The 12,433-nt window shown below is 32.9% G+C and overlaps 2 protein-coding genes across 3 annotated transcripts; one reads left to right on the top strand and one right to left on the bottom strand.

Annotated features, from left to right (window-relative positions):
* The first annotated feature begins 4,266 nt into the window (after positions 1-4,266).
* On the top strand, positions 4,267-5,152 carry LOC120198324. Its single transcript, XM_039199665.1, has one exon. The coding sequence runs from the start codon at positions 4,350-4,352 to the stop codon at positions 4,956-4,958; it is 609 nt and encodes a 202-aa protein (XP_039055596.1). The 5' UTR covers positions 4,267-4,349; the 3' UTR covers positions 4,959-5,152.
* Positions 5,153-6,680: 1,528 nt separating this feature from the next.
* LOC120198607 (protein ROOT PRIMORDIUM DEFECTIVE 1-like) lies at positions 6,681-9,282 on the bottom strand. 2 transcript variants are annotated; one of them, XR_005523380.1, is made up of 3 exons: positions 9,177-9,282; positions 6,886-8,671; positions 6,681-6,699 (listed from the first exon to the last, which is right to left on the bottom strand). XR_005523380.1 is itself a non-coding variant. In XM_039199915.1 (2 exons), exon 2 carries the CDS (start codon positions 8,355-8,357, stop codon positions 7,041-7,043), a length of 1,317 nt encoding a protein of 438 aa, XP_039055846.1. In that variant the 5' UTR covers positions 8,358-8,671; positions 9,177-9,282; the 3' UTR covers positions 6,785-7,040. The 2 variants fall into 2 exon arrangements, 1 of the variants encoding a protein (XP_039055846.1); XM_039199915.1 differs by lacking the exon at positions 6,681-6,699 and having other exon boundaries at positions 6,785-8,671.
* Between the last annotated feature and the right edge of the window lie 3,151 nt (positions 9,283-12,433).

Genomic DNA, 12,433 nt, shown 5'->3' with positions numbered 1-12,433 from the left:
TTTAAAATTTTGTAATGTTTATTTAAGTAAACTTTTTTATCCGTAAATAAAAGAATAGTTGAATAATACTAAATTCACTTATTGTATCTAATTTATTTTATGTTTTATCTTACTCGAATTATTTTTCTATTTATAAATTTCTGATACTCTAATTAACAAATTTCTAACAGTGTTTCCAAGTACAGTATTGCTAAGAATAAATTACTGCTCGATAGATTTATAAATATTTTTAGAGTAAGCATGCAAATGAAATTTTAAGATATATATTGTCTACTTTCAGTTTTATATATATATATATATATCCACCGGTACGATTTATGGTATTTAGAGTTTGACATGTTTCTTACGAATCAACTGACCTCAATAATAAATAAATGAATGTTATTTTTTGATGTCTCAGGTTTGAATACCATGAATGTCATATGTATGAGCGTTCAATACCAAATAGTTAAGAATTATCTTTGAACAAATACTAGTTAAATTCTAAATTAAGAGAAGAATTATGAGAGCGAGAAAAGAAAAAATATCTTTTTATACTAAAAAATTATATTATGTTCTTTCAATGCCCCATAATTTCATAAAAATGATGAATAGAACCTAAAAATTGGACCTAATTTATGAATTCATCAAATTATATAATTGGTAATTATTTGAGCATGAAAAAATGACCTTAAGTGGGATCTTTCAAAATAATATAATATAACAAATTTATATTTTCTTTATATTTGTCAACTTTAACAAGTATTAGTGTAAAAATACAATTCGTTTTATTTTCTTTATTTTTTATCCATCATACTGATATATATATATATATATATTCCTCTTAATTTATTTTGTTTAATAAAACTAAAGATACAAAATGGTCTCCCGACTATAAGACGTTACTTTGTTGAGTTATCGACTATTAAAAGTTATAAAATGATCACTCAACTATTTTATTTGTTTTAAAATTGTCATATTTATTAAAATTGAGATATTATAAAATCTGATCCTAGAGCCATTTGAGTTATATTTTGTGGATCAATTCTTTGTTTACATTATGTTGTTGAATTAATGCTTAAAACATTATGTGGTCGAGCTAGTACTTGAAAGCAACGACGATGCTAATAAACATCATTAAAATATGATTTTAAATAGAAAATGACGAATTTGAAATATATGAATAGTCAAATGACCGTTTTGTAACTTTTAATAATAAAGAGACTCAACAAAATAACATCTTATAATTGACAGATCATTTGCATACTTTACCCTAAATCTTTTTTACAGATATCAAAGAAGATATAAAAAAATGGAGCGAAAAAAATAAAATTAAAAAGATAATTATTGGCCTATCAAAAAAAAAGAGAGAATTATTAAGCTTACATCAGGGATAGAGCAATGGTAAGATACAATAGGCGGAGTGTTTAGTTCAACAAATCCACCAATATAGTTGCGTGTCTATCAGCAATCCATTTATTCTTAAATCTTAATTACTATCCAAGTCTATATTTTGGTGGATAAAAAAAAAGGAAATGAAACTTTTATTCCTTTTATATAACGTCTCCATCAACTGGATTTTCTTGAACGACGTACTCTTTTGTCAACATATGGTTCTGGCCAGATTTTGCCGATTATTTCTTTTGTCGATATTGTAATAGTACCGATTATATTAGTTAATTAATATTTTCGATTTATTTTATTTTAATCATCATTCAAAAAAATATTTCATCACTTATATTATTAATTTATTATATTTTGATTATTAGATCTTAATTCTCATTTTGAAAAAAATAACGACCAATTATATTAGATCTCTTAAATAAGATCAAAGTTTCGAATTTTAATATCTGTGAATGTAACAAATTGGATTGAGAGTAGAGCTGTAAATGAAACATAGCGTTGACTAATTGTCTGTATAAAATTCGTTTATGATCGTTATTAAGCTAAATAAATGAGTTTGAACAAATTTTTTATGTTCATTTAATAAATAAATGTGTGTTCAGTTCATTTATGTTCACGAACAAACTCATTTATTGACTCGTTCATAAGCTCATCCTCGATTCTCATTTTCTTTTTATTTTTTTACATTTAAAGTATTGGTGAAGATAAAGACTAAATTGTTTATATGTTGAATTTTGGAGTTCAATTTATGAAGCCCAAGAAGCTTAAGGACTGGTTACGTAATTTCATTATATTTCTTTGGAATGCAAATAAAAGAGTAAAAATGGAGTGTATGGTTATTGAACATTAAATGAACATGCTCGTGAACGTTAAACAAATATGTTCACGAATGCTAAATGAATGAATATGAACACCTTCAAAAATAAATAAACGAACACAAACACGATACTCAAAATTTAAACGAATACGAATTGAATATGAACATCTTCAAAAATAAACGCACAAATATAAATATAACGTTATTCGTTTAAACTCGATTCATTTGTATCCCTAGTTGGAAGGATTACTCCCATATATCCTTGGTGTTTTTCCCCTCATGGGTAACTTTAATCCTTGATTCGTGGTCATATGTTACTTTAATCCTTGATTCATAATCATATGAACATCTTTAAAAATAAATGCACGTAAATAAATATAATTTCTTTCGTTTTAGTATTTAAACTTTTATTTGTTTTAAAATTATACCTAATATTTACTTTTTATTTCGTTTTAATACCCCGTCTTTAAGAACTTAACGGAAATGTTGCACGTGGTATTTTATGAGTAAATTACATCATTCACCACTTAACTATCTTTTCATTCCTATTTTGATCACTAAAGTTTAAAAATTTCCAATTTAATTGCTCAAATTTCAATTTAATTACTCTACTTTCAAATTGCTCATGTTTTAATCACTCTAATTTATTTTATTAATAATTTTTGTGATATGACATTTATTATTATAATTTTATTAATATATAATTAAAAAAATAAAATTGAAAATTTCAGTGATTAAGTTAGGAGTAATTTGAAAGTTAAGTAATTAAAATTAAAAAAAATAAACTCCAGTGACAAAAAGAGGAATGAGAAGATAGTTGAGTGACCAATGATGTAATTTTCCCATAAAAAGTGTCATGTGGTAACCATTCCACTAAGTTTTTAACGGCAAGGTACCAAAACGAAACAAAAAGTAAACATTAGGCATGAGTTTGAAACAAATGAAGGTTAAGTTCAAAAACAAAACAAAACTGATAGTTTAGGCACCAAACATATAGTTTACCCTATTTTAAAAAATTACGGTCTCAATGTCTAACCCTCATCAAACCAAGGAGAAAAGTCGGTAGAGTTTGTCATGCGCACATGATGCTATATCATTCAGCGTTTCTAGTGACTACGTTTCAACCAAAATCACCGTTTTGAAGGTACTATTAACCACTTGATTCAGTAGTCTTTGGGTTTAACCAAAATTCTCCCCAATTTTCATGACTTTTCTACAGGGTTTCCCCCTTTTTTTCTGTTTCATCTGTCTAATTCAACACGGATGGTCGATCACATAGTTAAAGAACAAAACTGGACAACCTGGAATTGCTGCTGTTTCCATAGTTCTATCCGTTGGATATTGCAGAAAAGGTACACCTGATGGTAGTAGAAGACTCCTAGTCTGTTTGTTTCCAAGGCCTGCCTGACCTCTTCAGTATTTTGGCAATTGCTTTCGCCTGTTGTTTAACTTTGGAACTATAGTATTATATATATAGACACCAATATTGATTGGATCATATATATCAGCCGCATGCACGAGAAGAGCAGCACCATAGTTCTATTATTATTATTATTTTACCTAGTCAATGAAATTTATTAACTAAAATTCATTTGTTTCATGGTAGATTTTCTAAAATTTAATGAACCGAGTCTATAAAAATTATAAACTAATAAATACTTACAAAATCATATCTATAATTTTACTAAATAATATCTGTTTTTCAATTTCTATTTTTAGAAATATATAATTCGTTTTATCCACGTCGATTGGTTTTTTTTTTTGTTGGAGGGGGAGGGGGTTGTTTTTATCATCTAATCCATATTTTTAGAAGTAAAGTAACGTTTGTAGGACAATATTGTAATTTACTCGGACATTTTGAATCTCAGGTTCTCAGCGATTAAAACTAGACGTTATTTAGTGTTACACGCTCAAACGTTCCAATCACCGCCCAATGATATTCCTGGAAAATACAAAATAAAAAAAATTTTAAATTCTTAACTCGACCGTTGTCAATATTTAAATTGAAAAAAACTCTCTTTACCGTTAGAGAAAACCAGAGAAAAAAACTCAGAAACCCAGCATTTCTCCCTGACAAATTACTCATTTCTTCTAAATTTTCCTTCATTTCCACTTAATCTCTCTCTTTCTTTTTCTCTTGAAGGGATCCATGGAGAATCAAAGCTCAAACCCATCAATCATGTTACCAAAACAATCACACCCACTTCACCAAATCGCAGAAACGCCCACCCACAGGTTGCTTCTGAAACAATGGCTGAAAGAAGAAGAACTAATTCTCAACAGAATATCGTTCAAGGAGACTCAGATCGACTTGATCCGTAAAGAGATCACACAGCTTTACATCTTCTTCTTCCTCTTCCACTCCATTTCTCTCCTCCTTCTCTTCAACTCTTCTTCCAAGGAGGCTCCTGTTGGTGGCTGCCATAGGTCTTGGATCCCATCTCTGTGTTCTTTGCTGTGTTCGATGGGGATAATTTGGGCTGTTCGGTATAAAACCGATGTGGAAGTTCACTTGGAGAAGCTGCTGGAAAGGGAGGAGGAGGATGGGAAACTGTTGGGGAAGTGTGTGGAGGAGTTGAAGAAGAAAGGGGTGGAGTTTGATTTGTTGAAAGAGGTAGATGCTCTTAGGAGGGCTAAGAGTTTGAGGGTGGAAGCTAAAGCTGTGAGGAAATGGTCTGCTAGGGACTTTGTTACTTTGTTTTTCTTCACTGCTTCTTGTCTGGTTCTTGGGTTGACTAGGGTTATTTTGTGCAGTTAAACGGTTGTTTGGCTCATTGGAAAGTTATTGATTATTTTGTGCGGGGTTTTCTTTACTTTGGTAGAAGGTTGATATTGGATTTTGCCGTAGAAATGGTGGGGAAATTGGTTGTTGGATAGCAGAATATTCTGTTCTGCTTTTGTAATTTGGGAAAGTTATCATGTCTCATATTATGAAATAAATATCATGTTCTCTTTGTTTTACAATTTTTCACATGATGTGATGGCAATGACAATCTCACATACAACAATAGGTTATTTCATTCAGACTTGAGTGTCGAATACTGATTAACCGCAACTCCGCAACGTTGATGTAGTACTTTTTTTAAATTTTCAAGTCATTTTCCCTTTTATTATCAATAATTTAATAATATTTTTAATTAATTTTATTTGATCAATAAGATAATGGTACATAAAATAAAAAAAATAAAAATGTTAAAGACAAAATAAGTTTTGTTTTAAATGAAGACGACATAATATATATTAACTAAAAATAGCATTCTGTAGTACATAATCCGAAATATATTCCGGACAATAGAAGTACAAGACGTAGTATTGGCAGATGCCGCCCAGCGAGCCTGGGCTGTAGTATTAGCTGCGCGCCAGACATAGAGCACCCGGATATGGATTGGCCGCGAGAAGCTATTTTGTTACAACAAGATGGTAGCTGATCACTGAAAAATCTTGGCGACAATGAAACAGTTGAGTGACCAAATTAGAAGCGTCGCTTTCAACAATAGCGTGCGGATAAGGAAGCTTGGACGCTAGAAAAATGCCATCAGTGACAGTGAGGGCTTCAACGATAGCAGGGTCATTGTAGGCAGACAGAAACGGGTTTGACTCCGGACAATAGAAGTACAAGACGTAGTATTGGCAGATGCCGCCTAGCGAGCGTGGGTTGTAGTATTAGCTGTGCGCCAGACATAGAGCCCCCGGATATGGATTGGCCGCGAGAAGCTATTTTGTTGCAACAAGATGGTAGCTGATCGCTGAAAAATCTTGCCGACAATGAACCAGTTGAGTGACCAAATTAGATGTGTCGCTTTCAACAATAGCATGAGGGTAAGGAAGCTTGGACGCTAGACAAATACCATCAGTGAAGACATCAACGATAACAGGGTCATCGTAGGCAGACACAAACAGGTTTGACCAGTAACTACCAAGCCTGTTTTGTCCCGAGCCACAATTCCACACATTGCAGCAGATAAAGATGTGGGAGCAAGAACCATCAACATTTACCTTGAGAGAGCCAGAAGGTGGTTTATCCCACCTAGAAAGCACCCGTGCATCCAAGGGGTGGCAGCAACCAGCAGATTGTAAATAAGCCACCTGCAAAGCTCGACAGTCAGATAGAGATCTGGGATTAAGCTTACAGGGGCAGTAGTTGCAAGAACATCACAATTCTTTCTTGCTCTATTTTCTTTCAAAGGGTGACTTCACCTATGGAAATGTGCATCAGGATAAAAGGCAATCTTCCTCAATCTTGTATTATTGAAAACTCTGTTGTCCAAAATCAAAATTCTAGCAACCACCATAGCTACAAGCTCATACAAAAATCTGCGTTCAACGCTATTTCCTACAAAAGAAAATAAAATCTTAAATTTAAGCTGCACGTGCTCGGATCATTCAAGTAAACCCACTTGAAAAATCAGGACATTAGCCAATTAAGCTTCTGCGTGTGATAATTTTTCTGCATACTTTTTCTTCAGATAACAAAGGAATGTAGCCAGAACAAACCTAGGCTGCATGTCAGACAATAAAACTCATGTTTACACCGCTATGCAAAATTATGCAAAATAAGATGTTTGACATGTGTTTAAGCAAACTGCTCTAACTGGAAAGGCAATTTTGTAGAACAAAATAAAGATATAGGACTTAAATCAACATTCAACAAGAAAAATAGAGAATGAAAGCAACAAGAGATTTACCATTTTCTCCCTGCCTTGATGTAAGCTTTTAGTTATCTTCTGAAGCACATTATGATTTTTAAACACCCCACCATCTCTATTCAAGCTAGGATCCATTTACTTAAGAAAATGGGACTATATGTTGCAAAGATAAAGGTGCAATGCATCGTTATCAACTAGTCATCGCGTCCACGTCCATCAAATGGTTGTTTAGAATCATTGATTTCACGGTTTTCACCTAGACTACCAAAAGCATTTTGATCATAACTTTCTAAAATTGGGATAACCCAGTCTCCATCTATTCTGCCTTCCCCATTTGTTCTAAAAACTGAACCATTTCTTTCCTCCTTAATTTCTTCCACATCTTCCATTGATCTAGTATTTCGACACCCTAGTAAGATAAGGTCCAACATTTTCCTTCGAACAACATAAATTGGATTTGACATAGCTAAACACCCTTTGGAATAGGCTTCTCTAAGAAAAACAGTCTGAGTACTTCCCTTGGTACATAGATAGAAAATGCCAGGGTGCTTCAAAAGCAGTTCACGCACATTAACTTCAATAGCATAATCCTTTCTAAAATGAGCCAATTTGTCAACTTCAAGCATCTTCTCTACTGTCAAGCACAAGAGCTCGTGAATAATCCCAACTGCCCGCTTCTCGAAACGTTCAGTCCCTCCACAAGTAGAAACTTTGAGAACCTCCTTGCTCTCATAAGGCTTCAAATAGGGAAGCCTCTGCCAGTTCTTTAATTTCTCCCTATAACACCTCTCTATCTTAAACCCTGTCGGAAAATTGATGGGAAATGCATAACTTGTTTCAAACTCACTCAACCACTTATCTATATATTCTTGTTCTCTCCATTTTTCAACTTCAGCCTTGGCCAAACTCTCATTTCTGTCAACCAGTTCAACAATTTCCAAATCAACTAATCTGAAATCCTTTGAGTACCTTCTTAAAATAGAATCTCTAAAATCCTCAGGCAAACCAAGCTCTCCCCTAATCAACCTCAAAGCATGGACATGAAGCGTCCCATTTCTTGACATCATGAGCAATTTCTTTATTCTTTGCACCAATTCAGCTTCATGTTCTTTGACAACATTTTCTTCCTCATCAATCAAACTTCTCATTCTTTGAGTTATCTTGCAGCATAAATTCCTCCTAAAGGGGTGCTCAAATAACTTAAACACATGCGGATACTTGTGAAGAAATGCACCCATGCCCACATTAAGACCGACAATGTTTCTCCACCGTGACATAAGTTGCACAGAGACAAAGGGACCACGCTTTCGCTGGGACATAAGCTGGTGGATATGGAGGATGGTTTTGAGTTTGTTAATATGTGTCATGTGCTTGTCTAGCTTTAAATCTTTCGTTCTGGTTTCCAGACGAGTCTGAGCTGAAACAACTGGTTTTTTCCATCTCATTTGTGAAAATGAATTGAATGGTCCAAATAACATTCCATTGCACCTTATGCTTTTCAAAAAGATCATGTTCTCAAGAGACCTAGAAAACTTCTCAACTAGTCTCACAAGCTTCTTCACATAAAATTCCTTTGTAACTAAACAATGCCTCTCTAATTCGCATGATAAAATGTAAAAATCAAGTCAACTCCAAAATCGGGTCAACCCAAACCCGGGTAGAAGACCGAGTAACCCAGTCAACCCTCAAACACTTCTCCCTCACTCGTTCAAACTCAATTCTCGGTTAAGTAGAGTTCCTCAAATCTCTCAACCACCAACTACACACAAAATCCTATATGAGCACGACAATGTTGGAGGATGATCTTCAGCTTGATATTGGGAATCTGGAACAAAAGGGTGGGCGTTAGCTACAACAAAAGATAGCAACAGCTACGGAGAAAAACAGTTGGCTACGGTGAATAAAAAACGGGGGGAACAGCTACTAAAAAAACAAAAGAACAAAACAAAATGGAACCGGAAGGAAAAGACCGTGGCGTTGATTCCACTGTGAATACCATTCTCTAAGCCTCCCGGCCACCTCTCCAGCTGTTACCCGAAGTCCCTGACCAGCAACCGAGACACCAACCCGAATACACCCCAGCTTCACAACGGAACTTAAGTCCTTCCAAACACCCCCAATCAGACACCCACCTTCCCCCTAAACAAATCCCTAAACACTGTCAGCTCCTAAACCACATACGGTCTCACTGTCCAAACAACTAAAGACCACAACCCCAGACGATACCGAAGACCCAATACACTGACCCACAGACGTTTCGACTACAGTCCTACAACATAATCCTACACCGGTGGGAAGTGAGTAAAAAACATAAAAAAAGATAATCTTACCGACGGGTTATTTCCGATTCCGGCAATCGGGGATTACACCGGTGAATCCAAAAGGTGAGAAGGTAGGTTGCATCGAGAGGGATCACATATCGGAGGCAAAGAGAGAGATGAGAGGAAATTTTGGTGAGAGAGAGAAAGGGGAAAGGAAAAAAGTTAAAAAGAAAAAGGGTAAACTAATTCAAATACAATTCACCTTTACGTTTGGGCTCGTTTATGCCACTAACGTTTTAATTTTGACAATTTTAACACTAATGTTTAAGTTTAAGTACAATTATGTCACTCCGCCGTTCATAGATTAACGGTATGATGACATGACATCTCCTTGTTGTTACGTTGGTGACATGTCTCCTCACCAAAACGACGTTTTTTGGCATAATTGTACTTACTGTTAAAAAAACCCAAAACGATGTAATTTTGTTAGAGAAAATTTAATAAAATTATGTTTTTGAGGGTATTTGAACTTAGGATCTTTTGAATAAAAAAAGAAGGTTTAAACATTGCACCAATTTAAAGTTTTGATTTAATTTTATATAGGCCTGTAAATGAACTGAACGTTCAGCGAACCGTTCATGAATCGTGCGGCGGAAGTTCGTTTATGTGCGTTTATTTATTAAATGAACGAACATGAACAAGATTTTGTGTTCGTTTAATTAAATGAACGAACACGAACATAGGTCTCGTTTGTTCATTTACGGTCGTGAACGTTCGATTATGTTCGTTCGGTTATGTTCGTTAATTTATGTTTAACCCAATCTTCTTAAATCAATTTCGGTGAGCAATTTGTAACTATCTTAAAAATATTAATTAATCAGATATTCTAATGACCAACTCCATAATTAACCTAATTTTATTTGAAGATTAAATCTAATATGTTAACCCTTTAGGCACCTTGTACCTATATTCATTTCCCCATTTTTTTCCCAAACCCTAGTGTTCACTGGAGAGTGGATACGATCAATGAAAGCTTCAAAACAAGTTATATTATAGTGCAATCTGAAGTTTTACAGGTCTGTTTTCATCTCTTTCTTTGTTTTATTTGGCTTAATAGTTGATATGTAAAGTTATTGTGGGTATCTTCACATCTAAAACTCAAGAAAACATCATACTTCTTTTTAGAAATAGATGAGAAGATAAAGGTAACAAACAGAAGTATATGAGAATCAGTAAAGAGAAAATATATAGAATTTGTCAAAAAAACAAAACAAAGGTTTCTATGCAATTTCTGAAAAAGAGTGTAATAGCAGAAGTAATGAGTTTTCCAGGAAGAACCCATTAATAAGTAGAAAATACACTTTGATAATGAACTTTTGTTTTCATAGTTCTTGTGTGACCTATAGTTGTGGAGTAGACTTTTGGTACGTTAAAATTTTGAATAGCGGTTTAACAATAATATCAGTTAGATATGTAACATCGGAGGGATTTCAGATATATGTTATTGCCTTGTAGTCCAATTTGTACCGTTCAGAATCTTCATGCTGTTAAATTTTCTACTCTGCCAATGGAAATGACAATTATTAACAAATCTCACTAAAGTCTGACATTGATGTCAGAAAACTTTTAGCCGGCGAATTTATTAGAATAACGTAGTGGGAAATGATTGTTCATATGTAATCATGAACCTCTAAGATAAATGTTATAATGTTAAATTAAAGTCATGTGAATCATTTAATATCTTTAAAAGATCGATTGAAATATCTGATATCTTCAAACATTTTATCACTGCTAATAAGCTCTTACGCTATTTATCACTGTAGATTTGGTTGATTTGCATTGTCGACTATTTTTCATGAAAGAACAATGAAAGGTAGGGTCTCCAACGTTTATGTTCGTGTTCGTTTATGTTCGTGATCGTTTATGTTCGTTAATTTATTAAATGAACGAACATGAACAAGCTATATTCCTTAATGAACGAACATGAACAAAAACAAATTTGTTCATTTATGTTCGTTTATTTATTAAATGAACGAACATGAACATACATTCGTTCGTGTGTGTTCGGTTCGTTTACATGCCTAAATTTTTACAAACATAATATACATAACATGAATCAGTATTCTAATTTTTTTTTAAAAAAAACTCATGAAATTATTAAAATTTTCAAAAAGCACCTTAAATTCCAGAAAATCTAAAAAAACTCCTAAATTTCTAAAAATCTAAAAAAAATCATAAACTCTAAATTGTAATCCCTAAAAATCACAAGATTCTTTTTTTTAGAATGAATTTAGGGATTACAAAAAAGTCTTAAACTTTAAATCGTAATCCAAAAAAATCATAAAAATCATAAGATTTACTTTTTAAAATTGAATTTAGGGATTATCAAAAAATTATAAACTCCCTAAAAAAATTAATCTTATGAACTTTAGGGATTATGATTTAGAGTTTATGATTTTTTTTGAATTTTTTTGGAATTTAGGAGTTTTTTGAGATTTTCTAGAATTTAAGGTATTTTTGGAAATTTTAATAATGTCATGGGTTTTTTTAGAAATAAACTCCCTAAAAATGAATCTTATGATTTTTAGGGATTACGATTTAGAGTTTATGTTTTTTTTTTTGAAATTTTTAGAAACTTAGGAGTTTTTTGAGATTTTCTGGAATTTAAGGTGTTTTTTTTAGAATTTTAATAATTTCATGGTTTTTTAGAAAGTAACTTTTGAAATATTGACTCATGTTATGTATATTATGTTTGTAAAATTAAATCAAAGCTTAAAGTTGGTGTAGTGATTAAGCCTTGTTTTGGATACAAAAGGTCCTGAGTTCAAATCCCCTCAAAAGCATAATTTTATTAAATTTTCTCAAACAAAAATATGTCGTTTTGAGTTTTTAGCACCAAACACAGTCATGCCAAAATGACGTCGTTTTGATGAGAGAACAACGTTAGCAACGTCACGACACGGAGATGCCATGTCATCGTGTCGTTAATCCATTAACGACAGAGTGACATATTGCAATTAAACTTAAACGTTAGTGTTAAAATTATCAAAATTAAAACGTTAATGGCATAAACGAGCCCGAGCCTAAAGGTGAGTGGTATTTGAAGTAATTTACAAAAAAAAAAATGGAATGGATTTCTTTCTTTTTGTTATTTTTTTTGTTGCCATCTCGTTTTTTAAGATATCTTATTATTTTGTTCGAATCGATTTAAATTGGACACTTAATTTTGATGGATGAATTTCGCAATAGAAATTTTCTGCTTATACAAATATTCGAACTCGAAATCTGTTTAAATTAGGGATGGACATGGGTCGGGTTGGGTTTTT

Source organism: Hibiscus syriacus, unplaced genomic scaffold, assembly GCF_006381635.1.
Source record: "Hibiscus syriacus cultivar Baekdansim isolate YM2019G1 unplaced genomic scaffold, ASM638163v2 tig00117056_pilon, whole genome shotgun sequence".
Taxonomy (NCBI): domain Eukaryota; kingdom Viridiplantae; phylum Streptophyta; class Magnoliopsida; order Malvales; family Malvaceae; genus Hibiscus; species Hibiscus syriacus.
Note: the sequence above shows the minus strand (reverse complement) of the source record. Positions and strands in the feature narration are given on the sequence as shown.